This window comes from Pollachius pollachius (assembly GCF_949987615.1).
Source record: "Pollachius pollachius genome assembly, chromosome: 13".
Taxonomy (NCBI): Eukaryota; Metazoa; Chordata; class Actinopteri; order Gadiformes; family Gadidae; genus Pollachius; species Pollachius pollachius.
The window spans coordinates 6,495,387-6,519,450 of NC_136946.1; the positions used below are offsets into that span (position 1 = coordinate 6,495,387).

General features: G+C 46.9%; 1 protein-coding gene and 1 long non-coding RNA gene across 3 annotated transcripts in view; one reads left to right on the plus strand and one right to left on the minus strand.

The window, feature by feature from the left end:
• The window catches only part of dtnbp1b (dystrobrevin binding protein 1b), a 40,722-nt gene that overhangs the window by 11,781 nt on the left and 4,877 nt on the right, over window positions 1–24,064 (plus strand). Inside the window, exons 2-3 of the mRNA XM_079749713.1 lie at window positions 20,151–20,309; window positions 23,512–23,655. Coding sequence (XP_079605839.1) covers window positions 20,151–20,309; window positions 23,512–23,655 — 303 coding nt within the window. The remainder of the gene's footprint in view (window positions 1–20,150; window positions 20,310–23,511; window positions 23,656–24,064) is intronic.
• LOC307085208 lies at window positions 10,351–12,689 on the minus strand. 2 transcript variants are annotated; one of them, XR_013812352.1, is made up of 3 exons: window positions 11,313–12,689; window positions 11,086–11,207; window positions 10,351–10,445 (listed from the first exon to the last, which is right to left on the minus strand). It is a non-coding gene; the product is annotated as an uncharacterized lncRNA (long non-coding RNA). The 2 variants fall into 2 exon arrangements; XR_013812353.1 differs by having other exon boundaries at window positions 11,086–11,210.

The window sequence follows — 24,064 nt, forward strand, 5'->3', positions numbered from 1 at the left end:
TTTTCCGCGAGTTGCGTTTTGGTGAATAAACGGAGAGCACGCTCCAAGTAAGCTCTGGCTTCAGTCTCCGTTATTCAAACATAACATTGGCGACGAGAGATGGCTGATTGCTCCCTACCACCACCCTCCCCCTTCCTGGCCCTACCGGGAGAACCACCGGTGCCGTGGCCTCGCTGGATTTCCTCGTTCGAAACATATATTCTAGCTGCCGGCTTAGAAGATGTTTCGACAGTACGGAAACGCGCACTCTTGCTGCACTGCCTAGGAGCGGAGGGACAGCACGTGTTTGGAACTCTCGGCAACGCAACAACTTACACAGATGCCGTGGAGCTGCTAAAAGCACATTTCGCAGCCCCACAAAGTGCTCTGCTCCGTCGCGTCATATTCCGACGGAGGCACCAACGGTCGGGTGAGTCAGTGACGCAGTTTGTGGCGGATTTACGAGGTTTAGCTAGCTTGTGCAAGTTCGGGGCCTTACAGGACGAAATGATAAGGGACCACCTGATACTGCACACGAACTGTGACAAAATAAGGGAAAGACTCCTACTGGAAAATGATGATTTAACATTAGCAGGAGCTCTACACCTTGCAGTTCAGGTTGAATCTGCTCTGGAATGTGCAGCTAGTTTATCCACCTCTTCCAACTCTCTAGCACTGGCCAAGGCAGCGGGCCCACTCGAGTCACGGGTGCCCCTCCTCCACGTGAGTGTAGACAGCAGCGAGGAGAACATATTACTAGCCTCTCAGTCACGTGACCGCCCACACCAGCCATGTGGGAATTGTGGCTCTTCTGCGCACAATTCAAGAGCTCAGATCTGTCCTGCCCGTGGTAAAACCTGCTCCAACTGCGGGAAACTCAACCACTTTCACAAAGTCTGTAGGTCTGCCCCAGCTAGAGCCTCCCAGCCACCTACCACAATCATCCACAACGTTAGCTCAGGACGAGCGCCATTTAAAACATGCTCGTTGATGGTTGGTGATGTTACTCTACCGCTCCTCCTAGACACTGGAGCCACGGTGTCCCTCCTGAACTTGGCGACTTACACACAGTTTTTCTCCCACGAGCCACTGGGGCAGCCCACCACCACCCTGCGTGGCTATGCCAACTCAAAGATTGACATCGTGGGCTCCCTTCAGCTGCCTGTGAAATACGGAGAGAAGACACTGCCACTCTTCAGGTTCAATATTGCACGCCACGGGACCAACCTCCTTGGCCTCGACCTTTTCAACAGCCTCGGTTTTACTCTGCTAGACACCGCTGGCTCAGAGATTCACACTGTTACCATCCCCTGGCAGCAACAGTGGCCCATGCTGTTCAGCGGTGTGGGCTTCCTCGATGTTTTCGCCCACCAGCCCTTGTTAGACCCACAGGTGACGCCTGTCATCCAGCCCCTCCGCCGCTCTCCTCTGGCCCTCCGCAATGACATCTCCTCTGAGCTACGGAGCATGCTCGATGGCGACATCATCGAGCAGGTGAATGCATCGCCCTGGATCTCCAACATTGTGGTGGCAAAGAAGAAGTCTGGGGGGCTGCGACTCTGCGTGGATCTAAGAGCGGTAAACAAGGCCATCATCCCAGACAAATACCCTTTGCCAACGATAGAGGAGCTCACCGCCCAGTTCCACGGGTCCACCACTTTCTCCAAATTAGACCTCCGCCAGGGTTACCTCCAGGTGCCACTACACCCTGAGAGCCGCAACCTCACCGCGTTTATCACCCACAAAGGGGTCTTCCGTTACAAACGCATGGCTTTTGGTCTAAGCTCTGCCCCCAGCTGCTTCCAAAAGATAATGGCCTCCATCTTCGCTGGGATCCCGGGTGTGGCCATCTACCTGGACGATATCGTGGTTCACGGGGCCACTGTCGAGAGCCACGACGAGCGCCTCCACAGAGTGTTCAGTGCACTGGCCAAGCACCACCTCACACTCAACGGCGAGAAGTGTGTCTTCGCTGCCCCGGCCATTGAGTTTGTGGGGTTCCGTCTCTCGGCTGATGGCATATACCCTCTCCACTCGAACACAGAGGCCATCCACCGTGTCCCGGAGCCCACCTCAGCCACTCAGTTGGCCTCCTTCCTGGGTATGACAGCATTCTACCTACGTTTCCTGCCACAGTACTCGGCCACGACTGCACCACTGCGACAGCTGCTGAAACATGGTGAGCCCTGGTTCTGGTCGTCTGCCTGCTCGGACGCTGTGCGCCTCCTGAAGTCCCAGCTCACCACACCACCGGTCCTGGCGCACTTTGACCCAGCCAGCCCCACCCTCGTCACATGTGATGCCTCCGCCATGGCCATCGGTGCTGTGATGTCCCAGCTGCAAGGGGGTGTGGAGAGGCCGATCGCCTTCGCCTCACGGGCTCTCAGCCCCACGAAACAGAGGTACTCGGTAGGGGAGCGGGAAGCCCTAGCGTGCCTCTGGGCATGTGAGCGCTGGCACATATACCTCTACGGATGCGCATTCACACTGAGGACGGACCATCAGGCCCTCACCACCCTCCTAGCCACGTCTGGCACCGGCCACAAACCACTCCGTCTCCATCGTTGGGCTGACCGCCTGCAGCAGTACAACTTCCGCCTGCATTTCACGCCGGGTCGGGACAACGTGGTGGCTGACCTGCTGTAACGTGCAATCCCCAACTCACCCCCAGATCCATATTTGGCCCCCGGTCAGGACCAGGCCGAGCACGACCTCGTCCAGCTCCTCCACACACCCCTCCAGGAGACAGTGTCACTGAGGGAGATCCAGGACGCCTCAGCTGACGAGCCCACCCTCTCTACACTCTCGACCTACATCAGACAGGGCTGGCCGGTGAGGGTACCAGATGAGATGCTCCCCTACTCCAGGGTCAGGGACGAACTGTCATGTTGGAACCACACTTGCATCGCTCGTGGGCTCTGCACTGTGGTCCCGAGTGCCCTTCGGGCGCGTGCCCTTGCTATGGAGCACGAGGGCCACTTGGGCATAGTCAAGCTCAAACAGCGGTGTCGCGACGTGGTGTGGTGGCCAGGCATCGATAGGGAAATCGAGACCCTGGTCAAGGACTGCACTGCTTGCCTTCTTAGTGGTAAGACCAGGGCCCCAGCCCCACCCCCGCCCATGCAACCACTGGACTGGCCATCCAAACCCTGGGAGCACCTACAACTTGACATCTGCGGTGAGCTGCATGGAGTACCGCATCACCAGAGGTTCCTCGTCGTTGTCTACGACCTCCACTCTAAGTGGCCAGAGGTAGCGCCTGTGGGCTCGGTCACAGCCAAGGTGTTGGTTGACATTCTCGACTCTCTGTTCGCGCGGTAGGGCCTGCCCGAGAGGATCACGACCGACAATGGTCCCCAGATGGTCTCCCACGAACTGTCCTCTTATCTGGAGGGGAAAGGAATACGCCACATTCGCACAGCATTCTACAACCCGGCTGCGAATGGGGGGGTGGAACGGCTGAACCAGTCATTGAAAAATGGCGTCAGGGCCCATCTGGCACAAGGGTGCACACTCACCACCAGCCTCCTCCAAACGCTGCTGCATTACCGGGCCACCCGACACGCCACCACAGGAGTCTCCCCAGCCTCCCTTATGCTGGGGCGGGAGCTCCAGCTGCCTCTGGATAGGCTCCGCCCTACAGCAGTTTGGGCCCCAGCCCACCCGGTTCGAGCCGCCGTCGACACACGCTAGCGTCGGATGAAGGACCGTTTCGACAGGGCCCGACGTGCTAAGCCACCTGCCATCGCTGTTTTGGACTGGGTCAGGATTCGTCGACCTCATCGGGACAACAAGCTCCAGTCGTTTTGGTCGGACCCGGTCCAGGTCAGCCAACAGCTTGGCCCGGCTACATTCAGGCTCGCCGACGGCACACGCTGGCATGCTAACCGCCTGGGCAAGGTACACGCCCCCCCGAGCCCAGACCTGGTGGTGCCCGCTGCTAGAGTTCTGCCGGCTGCATGGTTAGAGGCTGCACCAATCCCAGCTCCTCCGGCCCAGCCCGACGGGCCAGTGGTTGTTGCTGCACCTGAACCCCGTCCAGCTCGGGCACGCGGCAGGCCCCAGCACCTGCGTGACTTTGTGACTGAGTATCACTCCTAGTTTTGTGAGGGGGGGGGAATTGTTACATCTGGCACTGCTGCGTCAGTGCAATGTGTTTTACGGTAACGTGCGATTCACGTGACCGTACCTGTTTTCCGCGAGTTGCGTTTTGGTGAATAAACGGCGAGCACGCTCCAAGTAAGCTCTGGCTTCAGTCTCCGTTATTCAAACATAACACATACATAGCACATTTCTCAGCGGCTGGAACTCAAACCATAAGATAAGGGAGATAGGCTATCATGTACGCCCAGTGTTTCCCCTAGCAGCAGGGGAAGTGGAATGTTCTTTTTTCTGCTCGCAAATTTCTTTGTGTGCTCGCAAAGCGCACCCTGCCGGGAGGTTTCCATGTGTCTGCCGGCAACAGAAGGGTGTACATATACCGTATTTTCCGCACTATAAGGCGCACTTAATAGCTGGTAATATTCTCAAAAAACGACAGTGCGCCTTATAATCCGGAGCGCCTTATATATGGATCAATTGGTTAATTGGTTGATCCATACTGGTTGTAAACGGCGCTCTGTCAAAATGTTTCAGTATGAAAAACCAATAAAAACAATTTAATAATAATAATAAAATGTTTCACTACGACTACGATAAAGCCACACCGCTTGCAGCATTACGGCTATTGTAGTCAGTGCACACAGCATTTTACTGGGCTTACTCACGGAAGGTCACACTATACGATCACAGAGCCAGGAAATCGGGCGGAAGACACACTACAAGATTCGAGGGTGCGATGCTCTACTTTGTATCATTCACGTTTGCAAGATATTTAAAAAATCTAAGATTTGGAACTGCGTAATTGTGTTTTACTTTTTTGTCATAAAGGTTCCAGTTTTATATCTGCTAAATGCAGCAACTCGTCCTCACAGTTGCGTTGCGCGTGACGAGCTATACAATTAGCACAGCTCCATCTAGTGGATGCATAACGCATCCCCAGTCTAACGTTTGACTGCAGTATCTTCTATGCTATGCGCCTTATAATCCGGTGCGCACTATTTATGAAAAAAGTTCTAAAATAGGTCATTCATTGAAGGTGCGCTTTATAATCCGGTGCGCGTTATAGTGCGGGAAATACGGTACAGTACATTTGTGCACAGTAATGAGCAGGGGAAATATGTAGAGATTGAAAGTATTACAAGTATAATCTTTAAAACCATTATTTACATTTCTTTAACAAAAAATATATTATATCAACAACCACCCTATACAGTAAAATTACATAACACAAATACTACAACAACCGAAAAGGTCTGTGCCTCCAACCAATGCATCTTCCCACTCCCTCCCCTCTCCCCACCACAAAGGTAGGACCATAAAGAGGCCATGCCTCTATTGAACAAGTTTTGGGGCTCTAGAGTCAATAATGGCGACGCTATTTAAATTTGACCATTGTGGTCGTTTTCAGTTTTGCACTTTGCAGACGGTCCCTAAACTCGGGCTGAAAGCCGACAGCTCATAGAAGCCAATGCAATTCACCGTTCGCTAAAGACGGCTCGTTTGGATGAAAACAATGTTGTAGCTACTATAGCCTCAGTGGCGTCACCAGCAGACATACCGTGTATTGGATGCGTTTTATTGAAACACATCCAATACCACGGAATGCCCAGCTGGCGCAATGTCGCAACCAAAAACAGTGGTTACCACCGATATATAACTCATAGACTACTGTTGGATTTAAACAGCAAAGATAGAGACATGTTAGAAGTCAACAACAACATAATTTATTGCACCAATTTAAAATTCCAAAAATACATGCACAGCCGAAATGCATCGTGGGAGGTCGCTTTCGAGCTGCACTTGCTGTCTCCCTCTGATTTTAATTTAACCATCGTGGTCCAAATGTCCTCATATTGATCAATGACAGAAGACATAGGCTACTGTAGACATGCATCATGCTGAGACCAGCGGGTGTCGGAGAATTTCTGCAGGCATTTTTTTTTGCGATTGTTTGCATTAAGCACTGTAGGTGCTTCGGTGAAGCTGTGATGAAGTTCACTATTTATTGGACCCTGTCTAGACAGTAACGAAGATCCCTGAACATAGTTAATCGCGTTTGTAGTCTACAATCAGACGTGAACTCATTATTGCATGCAGGTGTCTTCATTCATAAAGAAATTAAAACATTCGGGAGTAGGCTATGCAATAATACAAATTATTCTAAAGAGGTCTAGACTCCGTGCGCAGCCCCGCCTTCCCCAGTGAACCAAGAAAGCCCGCGCCTTGACGAACGGGGGATTTGACCCCCTCGGTTTTACACAGGAAACGTCGGCCTAGGCCTAATCAATTGTGTTTTAGTATCTTTAGCATTCATATTATTGCAGTCTATTCTTTTCGTAGGCTACTCTGCTGTTGGCCTTGATGGGGAGATATTTGAACCCTTTTTAACCCCATTTTCCGTTTTAGCACCGTGTCAGTGGACAGTTACAATCCTACGAACGTCGTCAGTGCAGACAGTGAACGCGCGTTCCTGTTAAGAGGAGTTTCGGGAAACGCTCCAAAGAAATTCACGATGGTTCGCAAGATCCATCGTGAGAATGATCGTACGAGCGAAGATCCATCGTTATCGGGAAACGAGGCCCTGGACTACACACTGACAACCTGCCGGTTGCCAGTGTTTCCTGCGGACATGGGAGAGCTCCCCATGTGGAAGCCCATTTCCTGATCATAGGAAAGTCGGGATTAGAGGAATGCTGAGTCGGGTTAAATGTTGGATTTCATGCAGGCTGACACGAAGGCTAATTTCAACATTTAATGACAGGATTTTGGTCATTGGACTCAAGTCATTATAGCCCAAAAACAGCTTGTCGCTCTAATGAATTTGACTTCTAGCTGAAACCCCCTTCCCCAACTAATCCAACCCCTCCCACACTCCCCCCAGTTCCCTTCATCATCCTCATCCTCCTTCTCTAGACAACCACGTCCCTCTAAGCATATTAGCGTCAAAGGCTATTTTTAGAGCTAGCTTTTTCTTTAGCCAGAGTGGAATAATCCCTTGGTGATGATGTCTTCAATAGCATGAGTCAAAACTCTCTTTCAAGGTTTCCACCGTGAAGTGTGCACGCACACACACACACACACACACACACACATATGCTGCACACACACATGCACACACACACACACACACACGCACGCACACACATACACTGTGCATGCATCATTTACATTAAGAACCATAAAGGTCCATTTATCAAAGCCAATCTGTCACATGCACAAGAAGCAATACATTACTGTGTGCATTTCACAGGTAGGAACATCGTGATGATTTATATCTAAATCGACCTATAATCAGCACATACTTCAATAGAAGATGAATCACATCTATAGGTCATGTACTGCCGAGAGTTTAACACTGTTTATTATTCTGACATGTTTATCATGTTGATGGAGGATGTGGAGCGCTGGTTCAGGAGTTTATTGTGACCAGTCCTTTAGCAATACAAATAAATGCTACATTTCAGAATGGATTACGACACAAATAATCGATAGCCGCAGACTTTATCGTGGCGATGGTAAAGTCACCTGTAACAACTTACTCAACTAGGTATTCGCTCTTCACCAAAATAGATTGTATTCTTAAACTTTGCAGGGCGGAGAATATCTGATATTGTATCTTGCTGTGCACCATATTTTCTTACAGTTACTCAGTGACTACGCTCTGTGCTGTCCCTTTCCAGTGTTTTGAAAGGGCTGGTGAACAGTGGTCTGGTCTGTATGTACGGAGGGTGAGGAAGCCAAGAAAAGAACTGAAACAAAGTGAGCCAGCTGTCATCACAGCTACACCATACGAACTGTAATTAACAGTCCTGCCGGGCTTCATCTGTGCAGAACCACTTCATGACGCCCTCACGAAGAATAATATATATATAAATATATATATATATATATTAGAGGAGGGACAAAATATCGATACAGTGATATATCGTCGCCCATCTTCGTACAATACGATAATCGATACACTGGCGTGAAATATCGATATATTTTTGTATTTTAAGAAGACTGACTTTTTTTCATAAGAATTGCTTTTGCATTTTTATGCTTTATTCCTGAGGAGTTAGAGAGGATCTATTGCCCTAAATATCGATATTTTAATTAATAAAATAAGGTGCTCTAAACAGATTTCCCTGCTCCTCGAGGTTGCGTTCAACACATGAATGAAGGAAAATTGAACGGAAGTTAACCACCCGCCGGCGGGCAATGGGTCAATTTTCTGCATCATAAGGTTGAGTGATAAAGTCATGTCATACACCGTTTGAAAGCTTAGAATCTCAGGAATATCAACCAATGTCAACCATTCGGTGGAATAAATATGTTTAGCGAATATAGATCAAATATATCCCAGTGTCTTAGGTCAAAATAGCCCCACTCACCCTCCCCCTCCCTTGGTGCATTCTTACTTTATGTCGTTGAGGAAATCCTTAGCAATGAGTTGACACAGAAACCGAATACTTCCTTGTAAACGAGCCTTACAAGCCAATGAGGCGATCACCAAGGGCGTCAGTTTGTTTTTAGAAGTGGTGGGGACAATAACCATAAGCTTGAGTGTGGTTTGAAAAGTGGTGGGTACCCTTATGTAAGCTATTCATCCATTCAACGCTGCATTAAAATATGCTCTGCAGTGTATTGTCAGGTGTTGAAAAACCAGTTTGTGTTTTGGCTTGTTTTGCAAAACGACGTTGGAAACACCAGGGTATTGGCACTCGGGATTTCGGATATGTAATACTAATACACACAGGACAAAGAAAAGTGTTGGCAATTTAACACTTATCTTGACATCAACAAAGTTTACCAGACAATCAATTGCAGACTGTAAAGGGGGTAGGCTACGAAATGAAACGAGGTACTACTGAGCATCAGCCTTTTGAAGAAGAGCAAGGGTTGCTGGTCGCATAATGTTATGCTGCATTAAAAAATTAAAAAAACAAGCACCCAGAGGAGAATTGCATGATCTGCCAAATCCTGACCACCAGTAAACACTCGCGAAGGAGCAATTCACACTTCACTCGTTACATCATGAGCAAATTGCCCGCAAATAAAATCCCCTAGAGTTTAGATAATCACACAGCAGGTTATACGATATTTATGTCAGGATAGGCCTGAGCCTACCACTGGCTCCAAGTACAACGTCAAATATTTCAATCAGACAAAACAACTCTAACCACATTGGCATAGCAATCGAACCGTGTGTAGCTGCTACTAGCTGCAATCTATATCTTGAGCACCAACCAGAATCAGATGATCACAATCGCTTAGGACCGTGGCGTGGGTAACCTAGCCAGGTCATCACGAGCAAACAAAACCAGCAGCAAAGTTTACGTAAACCAATTTCTTACCTTATGTGGCCCTCCACATGCAGGCTAGTTGATGTATCCATATTCCACGTTATCCAGTGTCACAAACATGCTTTTTACAGGAAGCAAAAGGACCGCCTATTTTCTGAATAAAAATTTCAATTTTGGCTGGCTGTCTTGAAACTTCTTTATTATAACGCTGTGTGTACAGACAGCCCACGTAGCCGCCTGCCCCCTCCCCCTCGCGATGATATAAAAACAACAAACATTCGCTATTATAAGGCTATTCAAGTGGATCCATAATGTCTAAGAGAAAAGCGGGAAGCGATATAAGATCCTTTTTCAGCAAGCAAAAATGCGCTGTAAGTTTAGAGAAATCTACAAATCAACTTGTTTTACGATGTTTGATATTAACTCGGTTAACTGCTAGTTCTCATCTACTGCTAACGTTAACGGTCAGCTAGCAGTTACACTGCAGTTAGCTACATACCGGCTTTAGCTAGTCTATGCTTTGCCTACTACAAATTTGTCTTCCACTTTTATTGGTTGAGTCACGTGGAATACCTTTTGTACAGTAGCGATTGTTTCTAGTGTTCCTGTTAAATATATATCTCAAGTTAATTCCATGATATTGCGTTAGCCTTCGCAAGTACTAGAAGTCATAAAAGCTAACCTTCCAAGTTCACGTTCTCTCATTTCACAATGTTCGATCTGTATGCGCCACCATGGGAATGCAGACTCATGTCATTTTACAACGCCATGTTTCTACAGTGGCTGACAGTCGACAAATCAAACGACTAGATACCAAATTGCGTTTTTCACACGTTTGAAATCTGCGGATTTACCACTAGATGTCCCTATATGATTATCCATACTATTCATAAGAAAAAACAGAATATACCCTAAAACTATGCAAAAAACAAGTACGATTTACCCCAAATCTATGCTAAAACGTTAAATAAAAACCAAACACAAGTGCCAATAAATGTTTGTTTTATTTATGAACCATCTGTCATCAGGAAAAGGAACCAAGTGCAACAGAACAAAACAAAGAAGTGCAGGGACCGGGAGCTGTGGAGGTGAGGGTCACATAAGGAAAACTTGAACATTCAGAAACTATAACATGAAACATTACTAACAAAGTTTAACATTTTCATAAGGAACCGGAACTGAGTGGAACAGAACTAAACAAAGAAGCTCAGGAACAGGGGGTTGAGAATGTAGAGGTGCAGCAGGTGAGGTTTCTAAAAAAATATATATGCTATTGCACAATTTAAAACATACACTACAGACAATTATAGTGAAGTGGGCAGGGCTACAACTACAACAAATATTAAGTGCAATTATGAACAAAAAACATAAATAAAACATTTCAGGGAACTATTTAAAGAAATACTACCAAATTATCATCCATGTCACTGACTACATTACAGGAGGAGGTGCCTCAGCAGGAGGGACAACAGGATAACCCTTCCCAAACAGAGGAAGAGCTCAATACCCCTGAGGATATTTTAGTTTCCCCATACCAACCAGATGCACAGCTAATTGAGCCACAAACTCTGCCCAACCGCACTCTCCGATTCCAGGAGAGCTGGTTCAAAGACTACCCCTGGCTACATTACAGTTCTGAAATTAAAGGAGTTTTGTGTTTCTACTGTGTAAAGGCCTTTAAACATAATATTCCAACAATGGCCAGAAATACAGAACAAACCTTCATTTCCTTGGGGTTCAGGAACTGGAAGAAGGGTAGGGGGGCGTTCGTACATGGCGACCACCCAGCTTCATGAGCGTTTTGATCAGGTGAGCCTGGGAAATCTGGTCAAGCTGGAGGAGCTGCTGATTACCGGAAACAAAAATATGGTGGTGAGCTTGTACCCAGAACTGGACCTACAGGCACTACAAATTCAATTGGCCATGTTTAAAGCAAATAACACCTACACTTCATGCAAAGAAGCTGTCCAAATTCTCAGAGGCATGCCACCAGAAGTCAGAGGGCTCTTCTCACAGGTGGAGACTCTGGTGAGACTGCTACTCGTGGTCCCAGTTTCATCCTGTGAGGCAGAAAGGAGCTTCAGTGCTCTGCGACGGCTGAAGAATTGGCTGAGGACAACAATGACCCAGTTGAGGCTCAACAGCACTGCAGTCTGCCATATCCACAGGGATACACTGAAGGCCTTGGACAAAAGGGAAATAGCGACAGCTTTCATTGGCACATCTGAGAGGCGGGTGCATGTTTTTGGCCAATTTTAACTCTCCAACCTACACACACACACACACACACACACACACACACACACACACACACACGGCCCAAGTTCAGTGCTGCCACATTCTTAATTTTGGATTACAATACTCTTGGTAATGTTGTAATAATGTAGTAGGCTAATCAAACAGTTCAGTGTGGTTCAGAATAATTAATAAATAATCCATAATCCATTTCAAATACTTGTTTTCCTGATTCTTTACAATTCATAAAATAGTTAACCCGTCTTTGGTCATCAGTCAACAAACAACTAAGCTAAGGTTAGCATTTCGCTAAGCATTACTTTTCCTCCCGAGATCCCGCTAATGTTGTGTTATAAAGTAAAGGGAAACAACAAGATACCTATTCTTCCTCCACCTCTCTCGCTTCTCTGCTTGGTGTCGGGTATAGTTTGCCTCCCTCGCTCTGGTAACGTCACGTAGGCCTACCTCACGTGGAAAAAAAATAAACAAAGCTCCGAATACTGATTCAAGCTTCGAATACTATTTTTCCGAACGAGTATTCGAATAATTCGGGCCAGCCCTAAAACTGATAGCAGCTAATATTATTCACTTTCGCTCACTCCAAATTAGTTAACACTGTAACCGCAAACAATTAGCTACAACGTGGTCTTGCCTAGCTAGCATATGCTCGGAGGAAACATTATAAACGAACTGTTAGGAATAGTTACCTTGTACATTTTTGAGGAGTCGACTTTCTTGACGCTTGTCGTCTTCAATGCTGCTGCGAAGTGTGTGGAAAGCGTCTGTAAAACAACTATTAGGCTGCCTTCCAACTGCCAAGTGTAGTTGTAGGCCTGCTGGAATGACTAACCACAGGAGCTCGCGCGGCGCGGCACTGAATGAGAGATACTGATGATCAGAATCCCGCCCCCTCATTTGCTCCACTCACAGCCAGCTGTTGTGCATGCTGTGACTTGTGAGGATGTCTTCGTGCGCGCCTATCGCATGATTTAGACTCGACGATTTCGGTTGAGTATGTGGGGAGATTATTTTTTTTTTTTTTCGGTCGCAAAAGTGGGGGGGACAAAATTCGTATTTTAGAAAGTGGGGGGGACATGTCCCCCCCGTCCCCCCCGTAATCGACGCCTATGGCGATCACTATCAAAACGGGGCATGTATACTTTGATTGACAGCTACACCAGCAAACAGCAAGTGTCGGGGACGGGCCTTAGATATCATAATAGCCAATGAAGAGACCTTTCTGACGATATCCAGCATGTCAAACAACTTCTCACGTGTGGGTGAGAAAACATGTTTGGGTTCATGTGTAGTAAACCTTTTGTTTACAGTATGCATTTTGGGTCGCCAAAGGTCTTTTTTGGAGTCTCCAAAAGGACCCTGACCAAAACGGATTGGCATATCATTACATAAAAGGAGCTGGAGACGTCATCTTTTATGCTTTGTTGATCTGCTTTTACACACAGCATCACAAGACCTAGGCCTAGGGCTCAGTAGTATTCCCAAGGGATATGGAGTTACCTGGGCTACTACAATCTTCTTAGTTTTAGAGGTGTTTGTAACCGGCTGGAAGGAAAAACAATATTGTAGCCTTCCCAGCACTGTGTCAGTACATGATACAGTTATTCTGATAATGTCATACAGTTCTACAGGTTCTCAGCTTTCCAAAGGGACCAAGCATGTGATTAGAGGTCATACTACGAAGGAGCAGTGGTCTCTAGAGTAGGCGCAGCGCAAAACCTAAGAAATGGCCAAAAATGGCCCGAAGACTAAGCACTTTACCTTTTCAGTTACTTTCTATTCATTGTTGGGCATATATCGTGATGTATCTTTATAGGATTGTCTAATGGATGGATTATTGCAGAATCACTGTATCGCAATAGTATCGGTACCGCGGGCCATTTGTCGCGTATCATATCGTGAGGTTCCCTGTGATTCCCACCCCTAATGTAAATATATATATATATATATTCCAAGCAAAATGTTTTAATAAGCGTCCACAGGTATTTACAGCAGCCCTCAAACAAATCTGTTTAAATCCTGGACCAATGCATTAACCGAACCCGGAGAGGAAATGAAAATATGGCCTTTGTGATTCTAATCACGAACCACTTTGAGTCCCTGTCCTCTCCGTGGCTGGAGCCTCAGAGTGGTTTGGGCGCTGGGAGCCGGCCCACACTCAGGAGGGTGGTGTAGAGGGCGGCTGATGCTAACTGACAGATGGAGAGGTGGGCGCGGCCAAAACAGAGAGTCAGCTTTCAAGTTGGTCTGGAGCCAAGAGCACACACGCAGTCGTCCACGTACGCACGCACATGCACACGCAAATACAGTTTCACATGCACACACACACACACACACACACACACACACACTTACACATGAATACAATATGCACACACAAACACACTCTTCAGCATTTCGTAGACAATGAGGGCGTTGGAAGGAGAAACCAGGAAAAAAAAGACCAAGGCAGACGGACAAAGGGATACATTTCTCACTACTGTCTTTGTTTCACAGAACTAATTGGCTGATTTTGACATTTTGACCTGACTCCAAGGAAGCACTCGGTTATATATATATGGCTACATATATATATATATATGACTACATATATATATATATATACCGTATATATATATATATATCAGTGGCGGCTAGTGGTTTTTAAAGTGAGGGAGGAAGGACTGCGCGCTTGGTTGCCATTGGCCTGCTTGCACTGTTGGTGTATGGTGTCATAAGAATGTGAGGCTCAAGTTGTTTCAGGGTGTTTTGGTGAACTACAAAATAGTAGGGAGGGATAGTTATGTGAATAAAATTGATACAAAGCCACCAGTTGCATCACTGTAATTTGAAAGCTGGCGGGCAGCATGTCTTTGAAATGGACTACAAGGGCAGAAGGAAAGGATGCAAAGCCCATTAGTCAAATCAGGCCTACTCTTGATTTGTAAAAGTAATGAAAAAATCGGGGCCTATTTTCGCCCTCAATGACTGAAGTTATTGGTTGTAATTTAGCTATGTTTATTTTCAATTACAATTGCTTTAAGAAAAGACTCCAAGTGATGCCATTTAACATGCATCATGCTCTGAATCATTCACACTTTCCAAACCTTTTCCACAATATCTAACCGAACGGTCAGAGTAACAAACTAGTAAAAGAACGAGAAGAGTATTTCAAACAACCTGATCTATAGGCATGGTGCCTAGCAAGGAAAGTCGCATAGCAGCACCAACGTGAACTTGACACTTGTCGTGGCGTTTGGTTGCCCTATCAAGACTATTCACATCAGTGAATCCATGAACAGCCCACGTTGGAGATTTGCCATTATTCATTAGCAAACAGGGCCAGCAATACAGTTGATTGCTAGTAATGCTACCAGTAAGCCATGAGTACCTAGCAAACCATGTAGCACCCACAACACTGACGTTGCCATTACTTTTGGTGATCTCGATTTTGCGAAGTGGTCTACCTTTTTCTTTGGTCGCTAACTTAGCATTGTAACTCAATGGATGGAATGCTTTGTGTAATTAAACATCTGCCCAATATGGCAACACTGCTCACGAGCCAGGGATCCTGCTTATTGGTTCATAGCGCAGCGCGACTAGATTTTTGCGCGAATCAGACGCCTTAAGGTCCCACCCACTCAGAGGAGGACTTTCCTCCTCTCTCCCATTGAAACCAATGTTATTAACCGGCCGCCAGTACTCAGGGAAATGAATGGGAGTCAACGGAGGCTGAGGGAGGACCTTCCTCCCTGTAATTGTCAATAGGCGATAGGGGGTGCTAATGTCCCTTTACCCAGTGAAACGAACATTATATATTCAAAGGCATTAAAGTAGTCATATTTAAGGGCATTAATTCATTACAGTAGTCAGGGCAAACTACATTTTTTATTCTCAACAATGTTAAGAAGGATCTTCCTCCCTCTCCTCAATGGAGAAGCCTCCACTGTTATACATACATAAATACATACACACTCATTCTGGGCCTATTTTCACTTATTATTATAAATGCACTTATTGTAAGTCGCTTTGGATAAAAGCGTATGCTAAATGTAAATGTAAATGTCATTCATCATAGCTTATCTCTAAGTAGACCCACAAAAATTCTAATCATCTTTAATATCATGCCACCCAACAGGTGTTTTCATTTGGCGGATAAACAATGCCAGTACTCTAGTCCTCCCTAGGTCTATATGCACTATTAAGTCATTTCAGTAGTCGTTTTCATCCAAAGACACTTGAAATTAATGTTGTTATAAATGCCCTTCATAAGCAGGGAGGGGTCATGGCATATTGCTCAGGGATGCCTTCAGCTCGGAGGAACCAAACCCAAAGCCAAAGGTATTAGGAGTGGTATTAGTAGTAGTATTAGTAGTAATAGTAGTAGTAGTAGTAGTTGTTTTTGGCAAATCTGAATCTCTTCTCAAGCCCACCCCTTCCTCTTCCCCGTCTCTCCGCCTACCACAGACACACACACTAAAACACACACACACACACACACGCAAGCACCTCGATGTACACTCATACACACACACGGGCAAAGAGAAGGACACATACGCAAACAATCTATTTGCTATTGATCTGAGAAAAGGTCAGTGTGAAAGTGATTGGAAACGTGTCAGACATGTGAATGTCATGCTTTAGGAGTGTACTCCATTATTCAAGTAGGACAGCTATAGGCTGGTGCCATGGAACTTCAAACCACTTCCCTAAAAAAACATCCCCAGAAAATTACTACACTGGTTACACTGGTGCCGAAAGGTGGCATTTGTCGGGGGCAACGGCTGCACTTGATTATTCAAAATCATGTATTTACATACATGTATCTACAATAGAGAAAATGCAATCCTGTATTTACAGTAATGTCTTTACAAGTATTTGCAGTCATTTAAAAGTACGTAGAGTCATGCCAGGATGCTGAACCCCTGCAATGAATAAATGTTCAAAACGTATGTCAATAAATGTATAACTCAGGTTATCAAGAGGTAAAACACACTCCGGATGCCCTTCTAAATTCAGTTTCTAGCTTTCCTTCAGTCCCAGTGAGTAAAGAGCCCGGTAGCACCTCGGTTCTAGGCAGTTGGCACACATCTAGGTCTCCTGTAGTTATCAGGTGAGTTCCATCTCCTCTGCTTTCTTTAGGGGGCAGCATTAGCACAATGCTCAACAGGCAGACGTCTTTGTGAGCGCGATACATTGACCACTGTAAATAATTAAAGAGCAGCTTCCAGGCAGCCACTCAAACTGGAAGCAGTCCCTAGCCTGGGCAGTGAGCATGCAGTTGTTGTGGTTGTTGCAATTGTTGTTACGAAACGTGAGACACATCGGTAATGATGTTTCCCTCTCAACACATGACTACTTTTTGAATTATTAACGTAACGTTGATTAGCAAACCATGTCATGTTTTATGAAGGCTGTTGATTCAGAAGACGGTCTAAAGAGAAATAAAAGGCGCAGCCGGCGCGGTCTTTATTAAATCATCACGATCGCAACCTCTCTCTCTCTTAGTTCCTGTTCTCAGGATTATCGTCACCAACCATTATTTTACCGAGAAAGTGAAATAATAACAAACTCTTACTTACCACCACGCCCTGAGGCAACAGCCTCCTGTGGGAGAGGCCCGGGATGATAACAGAATTGGAATAAAAACAGACGGGTCGGACAGAGAAAAAAACCCAAAAATTCAGCGGAACCATACGAGGCCACACACCACATGAACTAGCCAGTCATAGACGGCACACAGACAATGTGGCATCAAACAGTTAGACAACAAACCCTATTAAAGGATCAGGGATGACATGACTATCTCCTCCCTCCTTCTGTTCTGATCTGCCTCGCCCTCTCTCTTCCTCTCGCACTCTCTCCCTTAAAAGCTTAAGTGACACTGCTAAAACTGACAATGCTGGTAACCAGATAATGAGGGCGGGTGCTCATTCACCATTAAAATAACTGTTTTACAGTATCAGAGTTGACATCTCCTCTCTCTCTCTGTCTCTGTCTCTCTCTCTCTGTCTCTCTCTCTCTGTCTCTTGAAAGCAGAATAGACACAGCTGAACCTGATAATGATGGGAACCAGATAACGAGGGCTCCTTAATCATCAATACCTTATCAAGCACTTGGCAAGGGGCAATGTTACAATGCTATACACAGATTTTCTGCTTATATCAAAACCTTTTCATTCATCATATAGCCTATATAGCGTGCAGCCCATAATAACAACCCATAATAATAATATAATACTATATTACTAGAGCCACCATGACTTTATCCCGAAAATTGTGTTTTCTTAGTCAAACATGGATTGCCGTAGGGAGGTAGCCTGCATCGTGGGACTAGGGTGACTAGATCCCAATTCACCAGATGTGGGACAAAGACTACGTTTGTGTGGGACAATGTGGGATACCAATGCAAGGTAGTGTAAAAGAACTTAAAAAAAATAAACATTTCTATTCTGCCCCTTTGCTTATAACATTACTATACTTTGCCATCTGGTTTATTCAGTAGCACATAACAGCCTGCAAACAAATATATCTTATTTAAATGCAACTATCCTGTATGTATAGACTGGGAAGCCTCCTTTGGAGCAACACGTTTGTTGTGAGTCTCGCATTGTCTGTGTCGTTTCACGTCGTATTCACCTCCTAGGGGAACCATATCACATTACTACATTCCGCAAACAGAGAACTAACACGCAGGTGTATTTATTAGAGAAGTATAATATGAAAATACGTCAAGGGGAAAAGCTTATGTTGCGTGAGAGCACACGTAACATAAGCCGCCCTTTGTATGTATTATCTTATGTTGTGTGTGCGCACACACAACATTATGTTGTGTGTGTGCACACAACATAAGATAATACATGCAAAGGGCGGCCCCGCTTCTAACCTGACGATAAAACAAACGGACACGTCTCGGACAGTCTCCTGAGAGGCTGCAGAATGGGGTATGTTTCATCCCTTTTCCCAAGCCACAACGGGACAAGAAAAAGTGTGTAATGTGGATCAGGCTGTGTGGCAGGCCAGAATACCAACTGAATTTAAGCTTGTTACCTTCTGTATGTATTTTAAAGTTTTGAATACCCCTCCATAGCGTAATGTAGTCCCTTTCGATTGATCCTGGAGGAAGGATTCGATTGATCCCCGCCCAAAATTTCTCCAAAACCTGCTTTGATAGTCACCTGACATTTTTCCATATGTTTTTGTTATCGAGTCTGGTTTGTTTGTCCGAGTTCGTCATGGTAACGACAGGGTGCGTGACTTAGCGACAGGTCAATTGGCCGACGGACAGCTCCCAGGTTCGACACGGGGTTAGCCAATGGCAGAGCGTCACCTACACAGAGAACGAGAGGGGAGACACAGAGGAAAACACAAGGACAACCACACACATAACAAGCCATCTGCTAGACCCCGGCTCCTGTGGTCTTAGTCTGCCTGGTTCCTCTCTTATGATACTCTCATTTAGCCAGGTTCAGGGAAGTCGGTCTGGGGCGGTGGGTCAAGGGTAGGGCTGGGCGATGAATTGAATTTTGATCGCGATTTCGAACAAATCGTTCTTGTTTTTTTTTTTCATGTTTTATAGAAAGGGCAGAACAGCTGGATACATATCTGTACATTATATTTGATTGGAACATTTTCTTTTTGACCATTTTGTGTATTCTTTTTAGGGCGAAAATTCAAAGTTCTCAGTTACAAAGTTTTTTTTGGGAGAGACATGCTGAATAAATACATCATGTTTTCAAACTCAAAAACAATCGTTTGAATAATCGTTACTTCAATATTGACCAAGTAATCGGGATTATGATTTTTCCAATAATCGAGCAGCCCTAGTCAAGATTTTGGTCTCCAAAATCGTGTCTTCGCTTATCTTCGAACCAAACCCATCACATGCTGTTCATTTGAATGAAGGGATGTCATGCTACATTCCACGTGAGGTAGTGACAATACACTAAAGGCACATCTTGTAGAAAGTTCAGCAGTTCACCTCCAAGGCCTCTGAACTATAACTGAGGCCTCCACTCAGTCCTTTCTGAGAGGGAACAAGCAGCCTGAGACGAGGAAAGGTATCAGAACTGGAGCGTATGTAGTGGGGGATGATTCTTTTGTGTATATTCTTGTGGGAATTTAAGAGGTTTCTGTGTGTGTGTTTATGTGAGTGTGTATTTGAAAGGCTTGTGCGTGTATAATGTTATCTACCGTTGGCTGGTTATTGTATCCCTGACATAAGGGGGGTTGTGTGTATGTTTTTGTTCATTTGAGAGGCTGTGTGCATGTGTGTGTGTGTGTGTGCGTGTGTGTGTTGGGGGTTATACAATGAACCATGCATCATTCCAGTTCAGTAAGGATTCACGATGGCCTTAGGATGGGATGTACACATATTCTTTCTCACACACACACACACACACACACACACGCACACACACACACACCGGACATGATCTCAAGTGAACCACCCTGGGCCACGTTCTACTTTCGTAACCACGGCGACGACAAGAACATTCGACAACAGCAGATCTAATGTCTGTCTCTTGTTTCCCCCTGTGTTTCCGTGCCCCAGTGGAGCTGGACGGGGAGCAGGGCCAGCGGGGGCCCCCTGCGGAGCAGCCCGCGTTGGGGGGCCAGGTGAAGCTGAAGCGGTACAACCTAGAGGACAACTTCCACCATGACATGGAGCAGTACCTCTCCACGGGGTACCTGCAGATCGCCGAGAGGAGAGGTGAGAGCGGGGTGAGGGGGGGAGGGATGGGGGAGGGGGTGGGTTTAGTGGAGGGAGAGGGAGGTGGCATGGGGGAGGGAGGGTGAAGGGGTATGGGGGAGGGAGAGGGCAGCCTACGGTGGGGGAGGTGTGTTGGGGGGAGGGAGAGGTGAGGCAGCAGGTGGGTGGTTATGTAGGGCTTGGGGGGGGGGGGGGGGGGGGGGGGGGGGTCATGGAAAGGGCGAGCGAACCCTATCAGCACCTCAATCGGACGACCCCCATGAACCCTCTGCCTCCTCCTCCTCCTAGACCAGAACCTTCCAGAGCGTTCCCTCTCCCGTCACGCGTTTAAAAAAACGTGCACGTAGCGACCATTACTTTGAAAAGCCGTAATCTCCCAGCTGGGGTAATGGGATGAGCGTGCACAGAGCAGTGTGGTGGTGGGCACGGCGCATTAGCGGCGCTGCCAACGGAACGCCCCCGGTGGAGCAGGGCGGGGCCGGGGGCGGAGCGGGGGAGGAGGAGAGGGTTCTTCATCCCTCCTGGAGAGAGAGAGAGAGGGAGAGACCGAGAGAGGGAGAGAGAGAGAGAGAGAAAGAGAGAGAGAGAGAGAGAGAGAGAGAGAAAGAGAGAGAGAGAGAGACCGAGAGAGAGAGAGAGAGAAAGAGAGAGAGAGAGTGTGGAGAGAGAGAGAGAGAGAGAGAGAGCATGGAGAGAGAGAGGGAGGGAGCGGGGAGATCCAGCATCTCTCCATCCCTCCTCCTCCTCAGCCCATAAGCCACTGAAAAACAGCTTGATGGGGAGGAGCGGGCGGCAGGGGGCACGCATGAGAGGGGAGGATGGAGAGAGAGAGAGAGAGAGAGAGAGAGAGGGAGAGGGAGAGAGGGGGGGAGAGAGAGAGGGGGGAGAGGGAGAGAGGGGGGGAGAGAGAGAGAGAGAGAGAGAGAGAGAGAGAGAGAGGAAAGACCTAAAGATAAAATAGGGGATCGATTGACGGGAAAGAGAAGGGAAGAGAGAGAGAGAGGGAGCGAGGAAGCGTGACATGAGGACAGAATGGGAGAGAGGAAGAGTGTTAAAAAGATATGGGTGCGGTTTTAATGAAACTTCTTAGAGGACAAATAAAATAGGATAAACCGTAGGACTGAGCGTGTAAAAAAGGACTTCCATATTCTTTATCTGCAACATTTGTCTCCCGGCTTGTTTATGCATTCAAAGTCAGCCTAATAACCTAAGTCTTCTAAGCCATGCTAATAATGTGTGATGTCATGATATATTGTGTCGATAAAGCTTCGGAGTAGCTTCTGTTGCTATTCAGGGGAGGAAGGGACTGAGAATAAGGCTGCTGGGAGGATGTATTGAATGAGAAAAAGGAATAAAGCAAGGAACAAAACCCGATGATGACCGTGAAAGAGTCCCAGAGAGATGAACTCTATTGATACCAAGCAAACAATGAGAGACAACTTTTGGAGAGCAATAATACTCATAAAACTGTCATAAAACTGTACAGCCTTCTCCTGACCCTCACACACACGCGCACACACACACAGTCAATCAAGATAGCAAATAAAAAAAATCTTTTTTCACTCTCCTTATGGTTCTTCTCTCTCTCTCTCTCTCTCTCTCTCTCTCTCTCTCTCTCTCTCTCACTCTCTCTCTGTATCTCTTTCTCTCTCTCCTTATGGTTCTTCTCTCTCTCTCTCCCGCGCTGCCCTACTCTTCTATGCCCTCCTCGTTTCCCTGAGGTAAAGTAGCCAATGGCATCGCCTGTCACTGCCGCCCGCCCACCAATCACCTCGCTCCTTGCTGCCCACAATCCCTCCCACCCCAGCACACCACGTCGACTGGCTGCATGTGATGCATGAGCCACGTTGTCATAGTAACCCTGGGTGTGAGCCTGGCCCGTCCACAGTGCTCAGTCCAGCACCGTGTGTCTCTAGTCTGACCATGGCACCCTAACACCACACTCTGAACAGATATAGGTATAGTCTTAACATTGAACATCATGCCTGTGTTTCCAATGCAACCCCAGCAGACCTCTGAAGAATAGGTCCCGCCTCCGAGGCTCCTGGTTCCACCGGTCAAATGTCTATGGGAAACAACACGGGGTTTATGAACGATCGTACATAACAAACTCTGTAGGTGGCGGAGAAGTAAAAGCTGCTCCCGTTTTGAGCCACACACTCTTTCCATCTAGATTCCACTTGGGTTTTGGATTGTCGGCGCCGTTAAAGTAGCATTTATAATCGTTTACTACTTTAACGGCTCCGGCAATCCAAAACCCAAGTGGAATCTAGATGGAAAGAGTGTGTAGCTCAAAACGGGAGCAGCTTTTACTTCTCCGCCACCTACAGAGTTCTTTATGTAAGATCGTTCATAAACCCCAGGTTGTTTCCACTTTTCATTTGACTGATGGAACCAGGAGCCTCGGAGGCGGGACTTATTCTTCAGAGGTCTTTACTCAAACGCTGGGTTGATCACGCATCTGGAGAGGTCCTGCTCAGACCCTGGTATCCCCAGTCGTGCTGCAGGCCGGGTGTCCGGTGTTTGGGATCGGACCTCTTCAACCCTGCAGCGACCACACATCTCAGACCCCGCTATAAAAGGGGGTGATGTGATGCCACCAGCTGAGAGTAGGATAGACCATTACAAGCCTTTTGAAAATCTGCCTTTTTTCCTGTGTTTTGGTGATATCACAAGTGGGAGTGTCCACCTAGATTTATGATGGGTAGATGAGCAACGTTTGCTACACTCTACTGGGTAGGCTGGTAGACTGATCTATCCAGCGTACATCTAGGCGTACACGCCCACGTGTGATGTCACTAAAACACAGGGAAAAGGCAGATTTTCAAACGACTTGTAATGGCTAATCACACTCACCCCTTTAAACGTGTGCTCTGGGTGGGTTGGCGATGAGCCCCACCTGCAGTGTGAAACAGGCATGACCCCACCCCCTGCATCCCTCATGTGACGTAGATGTTGAGCCACTTCATAACCACCCCGGCCATGTGATTCAGACTCATAGCGTGCTGTGCCATCTTGATCTCCACAAGCACTGCCTAAAAGAGGAATAAAGTGCTTATGCCATCTAAAAAAACACCATCAAACCTCCATTAAGCTTTCACATCCCACCTGACGAATGATTGCAGCGTCTTGCGTCCCTGTTGCACCCTGGGAGTTGTAGTCCCGGGGAGGTCAAACCAACATGTCTCCTGTCCGTGTGCAGCGCCGATAGGCAGCATGTCGTCCATGGAGGTGAACGTGGACATGCTGGAGCAGATGGACCTCATGGACATGTCCGACCACGAGGCCATGGACGTGTTCCTGCACACCGGCGGGGACGACAACAGCGCCGCCTCCCCTATCACAGGTAGGGATACATAGAGGTTATAACTCCTCCCCTATCACAGGTAGGGATACATAGAGGTTATAACTCCTCCCCTATCACAGGTAGGGATACGTAGAGGTTATAACTCCTCCCCTATCACAGGTAGGGATACGTAGAGGTTATAACTCCTCCCCTGTCACAGGTAGGGATACATAGAGGTTATAACTCCTCCCCTGTCACAGGTAGGGATACATAGAGGTTATAACTCCTCCCCTATCACAGGTAGGGATACATAGAGGTTATAACTCCTCCCCTGTCACAGGTAGGGATACATAGAGGTTATAACTCCTCCCCTGTCACAGGTAGGGAAACATAGAGGTTATAACTCCTCCTCGTCACAGGTAGGGATACATAGAGGTTATAACTCCTCCCCTGTCACAGGTAGGGATAC